The sequence below is a fragment of the Salvia hispanica genome, chromosome 1 (genome assembly GCF_029641045.1).
Source record: "Salvia hispanica isolate PSC_SH4W2 chromosome 1, Shi_PSC_v1, whole genome shotgun sequence".
In the NCBI taxonomy this organism is placed as follows: Eukaryota; Viridiplantae; Streptophyta; class Magnoliopsida; order Lamiales; family Lamiaceae; genus Salvia; species Salvia hispanica.
In genome coordinates, this window is record NC_142692.1 from 4325012 (window position 1) to 4331011 (window position 6000).

General features: G+C 34.2%; 1 protein-coding gene across 1 annotated transcript; it reads right to left on the reverse strand.

Moving 5' to 3' along the window:
• Positions 1 to 170: 170 nt before the first annotated feature.
• LOC125221532 (sugar transport protein 13-like) lies at positions 171 to 4038 on the reverse strand. Its single transcript, XM_048123647.2, has 5 exons — positions 3776 to 4038; positions 3054 to 3376; positions 1964 to 2088; positions 1161 to 1452; positions 171 to 1030 (listed from the first exon to the last, which is right to left on the reverse strand). Exons 1-5 carry the CDS (start codon positions 3906 to 3908, stop codon positions 347 to 349), a joined length of 1557 nt encoding a protein of 518 aa, XP_047979604.1. The 5' UTR covers positions 3909 to 4038; the 3' UTR covers positions 171 to 346.
• Positions 4039 to 6000: the final 1962 nt, after the last annotated feature.

Consider the following 6000-nt stretch of genomic DNA (forward strand, 5'->3'; position numbering starts at 1 on the left):
TAATGCTTGAGGCCAAAGGTCGAGTCCTCCGTGGCGCGGCCTTTAAATTTAAAATTATTTACCCATTAAAAAAAGAACAAAGCACTAAACTACTCCTGTTGGAAAATATAAGGCACTAGGACATATTTTTTTGGAAATTAAACTTATAGGAAGCAAATTATATAACAAACTAGGACACATAAACACTCCTTTCATATGCTATTCAATTTTATCCCTATATTCCGAAGATTTCCACAATGGATTACAATGAAATAAAAGCAACTTTTATGCTATTTCACAACATCTATCTATAGAATATTTATGTAAAAAAAACCCCTCAAACCCAAACAACAAAGGAAAAATATCTTCACAACTGAGAATGTGGATCAAACCCTTTATCAATTCCATTTTTCTCATTATGATCATCATCCATGAACCTCTTCCACACCCTATGCTGCTTCCACACCCTCTCCGTCATCTCCTCGATGGGCACGTTCTTCGTCTCGGGCACCAAGAACAGCACGAAGAACGACATCACGAGCACCCATCCGGAGAAGAAGAAGAAGATCCCGAACTTGAAATGGCAGAGCATCGAGAGGAAGGCTTGCGCTATCACGAACGTGAAGAGGAGGTTGACGCACACGGTCACACTCTGCCCGGCCGACCTCGTCTCCAAGGGGAACGTCTCACTCGGGATGAGCCACCCGAGCGGGCCCCAAGACCACGCGAAGGCGGACACGAACGTGCATATCAAGATCACCACGAAGATCGCGTATCCACGGCTGAGATCCTCGGAGTGGTCCTTCACCTTTATCCCCAGCAGCACGGCGATCACCACCTGCGATATGAACATCTGCACCCCGGCCTGCAGCAGAAGCACGCGCCGCCCCACTCTGTCCACGGAGTAGATTGAGACGACCGTGGACAGCACGTTGACCGCGCCCGTGATCACGGCCGAGTACAGGGCTGCATCATTCCCAAATCCAACAGTGTCAAACAGGACAGGAGCATAGAACATTATTGCATTGATTCCTGTGAACTGCTGGAAAACCTGCACACAAAAATCCAACATATTTCCTTTAAACCAATCAAACAAACACAACAAAAAACATAAACAAATCCAACAAATTTCATTAAACAAATACTAAAAAAACAGAACATAAACAGAATGTTGAGCAAACCTGCAAAGCAACAGCTATGACCAACTGTGGTCTGTTCCTCCTCATGAGAAGGTTCCGGAAAGGGTGCTTAACGAGCTTGGCAACGCGGCTGGCCTCACACAGCTCCAAGAACTCGGGCTCTACATTATCCGTGCCACGGATCCTCTTGAGCACGGCCTTTCCTTCATCTAAACGACCGCGTTCTATTAAACTGTTGGGAGTGTCAACTACCATCAACGCGCCTACGGTGAGGAGGGCGGCCGGGACGCCTGCCAGCCCAAGTGACACCCTCCAGCCCCATCCTCCTTTGATTCTGTTACATACAATGCCCAAATTTTGAAATTGCAACACTAAATTTATAGCTACTTAGTACTATTAATATTTGCATAAGCTCCATTTAGTATCAGTCGTCAGAAAATAAAGTTCACAAATTACAATCTTAAAAATTTTAGCTACATATATGTAAGAAAATATAACTATTTCAATGGCAATACAATTTCAAGAAAATTTCAAGGGGGGATAGATGGTCTAACAACATACTCTATAGCTTTTTAAATCAAATATTTATAATATTGAAAGTAGTCATTGATTTCAGCAGTTCCCTTGAAAAGGGGGAAAATCAGATTTTCAAACTTAGAAAATTGTTATCTTCGATCTTGAATCATCCACGTTGTGGGATTTTTATCTCTTTTTCTTTCTATGAGATTAAATAGTTTTATTAATTGAATTATGTGGTGATTATTGGATCGAGAAATTAATAAACAAGTGGAACATGAATAATTAGTCTAAAAAACCTTAATTATTATTGAAGAAATGGAACTTACTTGGCAGTTCCATAGTTGACGAGATTAGCAAAAAGAATTCCAATCGTAACATTAAGTTGGAACAAAATGTTGAGTCCTCCACGTATTCTGGTAGGTGCAATTTCTGATAGAAATAGTGGGACAGCCTGAAATAATATTTATAAAATTTTTATTGCTATTATTTCCAATAACAAAGTTCCAAAATATTATAAAATGTATAAAATACTGTAATGCACATGACAGATGATTGAATTGTGTCACATGGAAATTGGTTGAAATCTTTAAGATAAGATTTAAGGTGAAGAATATTCAAGTGGTTGCAAATAATAGACTTTTGGAAAAAGGACTATAAAAATTCCACACAAAAAAGAAAGTTGGAAAATAAAAATTATTGATGGGTAAGACATTTGATGAATAAAGTTGGAAAAATGCATTTTTTCATACTCCACCATGCTAAAAAGGTGTAGATTCTTTCATATCATCTCACACTGCGTGATAAAGGTGTCACAATCCCCATCTATATCCAACTTAGTCAATGTCCTAATATTTTTAAACAAGAAAATTGAAGCCATTCGGTATTTTTTCGTGCACTTGCATACGTATGTAAATTATACTACGTAGAATCAAAATTCCAGTTATAGGCCGACACGTAAATTTTTCTTGTGAAAAATTGATGAAAATAAGTTTTCTAAGAGGAAACAAATCAATTATGTATTTTGAAATCAATTGTCTCAAAAAGTAAAGATAGACGTCCATAACAAAAAAAAATGTGCAAAAACCTTGCAAATTTGATTTAAAATCAAATCCCTATAATAGTATAATTTCCTATGTTGAGACCTTATGAATTATTTGTACAATATTGACTATTTGACTCAAACTAATCAAAATTACCCAAAATGACTGTTAAAGACTAATAACTGAAGTAGTAGAAAATATGACTACAACTACTAGATAGCACTCCTAAAGTCCAAAACCAATAGTACTACTAAACTACCAACAATAACAACTAGTAGAGTAGGAGTATATTTTTTCTCGATTTAATTTATCCTATCAGTCAAAGTAAACGCCTCGTCTCGAGTATCTCACAACTTGAAACAAACACGTCTCGTACCTGGTTGGCGAAACCAACGCCACAACCGAGCAAGATCCTGCCAATGATGAGCATGGCAAGATCTTGGGCTGCGGCATTGAGAACAACTCCAACAATAAAGAAAACACCAGCAATCAACATGGTCAATTTTCTCCCAAGCTTTCTTGTTGTGTAGGAAGCAAAGAAGGTTGCAGTTAAACCAGCCAAATAGAGTGATGATGTGAATAATTGCAGCCCTTGATTATCATATTTGCAATAATTACTGTTTAAATTTGGGTCATTTGCCCTCTTAGCAACCTCAGGAAAGAATTTTTCCAAGAAAGGTGTCATTGATGTCACACCACCTGTTCATTTATTACAAAATTAATACTTTCAATCTATAAAAAAAATTTAAAAAAAAAGTAGCTGTAAAGGTTAGGATGGATCGTGAAACAATGCAATTTTTATAATAATAAAACAAATAGTTGTCAATTTAGAATAGTCATGAAACAGAAGATCACGAGTGTCAAATTAATTAAATTTTATCAAGATCTTGGACATGATTTCCTTCAATCATATATATATAATTAATATTTCAGTTAGTAGTATTTTCCAACTATTTAATATTTTCTGTATAATGAAGAGTACTAAAAAAGGATATTTTTTAAGTATCAAAACTAATGTACATAGATGAAATGTTTACCAAACAAAAAAAAAAAGTGTAAGAATGAAATGAAATGATTTAATGAATGAATAAAACTAACCTGAGACACCAACGTCGTAGCCGAACATCAGGCCGCCGGTGGCGGCCATTATGCAAGAAATGATGACAATAGGTGTGATCTTCGCCTCGAATTCCGTGCCCCCACCCGAGGCTGCAAATCCGCCTCCGGCCATGTTTCGTAGTCGAAGTTTGATCTATCTCTCTATATATCTATCTTTATATTAACTCTTTAGAAAATCCTCAAATTTGAGGTAGGAAAAGAAGGATAGTAGAAAGAAAGAGTTGTGATTGATGAAAGCTATAGGACTTACTAATGTGTAAATGGAACAAAATGAATGAAGTATATATAGAGGAGTGAGAATGGGGTGTGAGGCAAGATGGGGGGCAAACCAATGGTGTCATGACACGTGTATATCAGTTGTGTGAGTTTTAGACTTTTAGGTGTATTACTTTTGGATAAGAATATGGAATATAAGGTGTTGTTGAAGACCAGATAATAAATACTTAGGGAACATATCATTTTTATCACAGATTCATAATGTTTTATCCTATTAATTAATACTAAAAAAATATTGCTGAAACAGAGCTGAATTGATTAGAAATGTATTTTGTCGAAAATCAAATTGAATCGTAATATTGGTAAATGGCAATAATATTATTTGTATAATACTATAAGTGTTTGTGTGTAACTTCACATACATTTAATAAACAATATCCAGATAGAGGTGATATTTATTCATAAATTTTCGGTTTATCCAAAAATTCAATTGTGCGGTTGCTGACTTTTACGTCATTAATACGTGTATCGTCATAATGCATGAATTCTCTTAAAAATATTACTATTGTATTGGATAAGTGTAGAGTGCGAGAGCGATTCATAACAGATAAGAACAGATATGCCACTTAGATATATTGTTTGTGTCTACCTCACGAATATGGAGTATGCATGGTGCATTTAAGTTTTTTTTTTTCCTTTTTAAGCATATTTAATCTTTTTTTTTCCTTTCTTTAAGGTGCATTTAAGATTTCTTTTCTTTTTTAAGGTGCATTTAGAGTTATTTTCATTTTTTAGGAATTCTTTTGAACCCTAAATTACTCATGTTATCTTATTACTATAATTGAATCTTTCATTTGATCAACTGATATTTGTAATTTTAATTTATAGATTATATTTTTATTTTTACTTGAAATTTATTTTAAAAAATATATCCGTGTCATGGCGCCCATGCCCGCACCCGCACCCGCACTCGGCAATCATGGAACATAGGTGTAGAGTTAGCCCACTTCTCAAAGGGATTGCGCCATACATTTGACTTTTGGTGAGATTTTTTTTCTTTTTTATATAAATTCTTAATTGCGCCATATATTTGAATTTTAGTGAGATTTTGGTAATAGTACTGTATAAATTTTCGAAAAAAGAAATAGTCGCCATATATATCTCAAAATTCTCTATATGTATCTTTATGCGTTTGTAGTAAATCTTATCCGTCGTGGTTGCTTACTTTAGTCTAGATACCAAATTTAATTAAATCTTTATTTAAAAGGATTGGATGAACACAAATTAATATGGATAAAATTAACCGATTTTTGGTGATAAATTGTACGGATTTACGCTCTGATTATAACATATATTTCCAGGTTTTTATAAGTGTCCACACAATCCAGCCATCAAATCTTACATATTACTAAAAAAATAGGAAATTTATATTTGACACAACTTATTAAGTAGGAATAATCACTCTCACTGAAATACTCATATAATTGTACTTATTAAGAAAAATATATAAATATGACATTAATCTTTTTTATGTTACCAATTTCAATGAAAGTCGGTAGGAATGTTCCTTCTATGAGTTTATATACTAGTAGGTATTTATTAAAGAGTAATTTACCAGTAGATATGTATGGAGTATAATATTAATCAAGCTAGTGTTCAAATATATACCTAAAGTCGTTACTGTCACGTCAGCGGAGATTAAGAAATAAAATAAATAAATCTCGTGGTAGACTAAATAAAAGTAAAGTAATTCGATTAGTCAAAGTTTTCACCATTTTAAATTGTAAAATTTGATTTATTGATACGAAGGCAAACGTTGGTGCGACATGTGTTAGTAATTTTGTTACGATATTAGCTGTGGAATCTTCAACATGTGTGGACATGTGACCATATATTCAGTTATTCAAACATGAAGTCACCATATATTTATAACCACAGATATTAATATTGTATACATACAAATCAACTTTTTGTATATTGATCGTTTG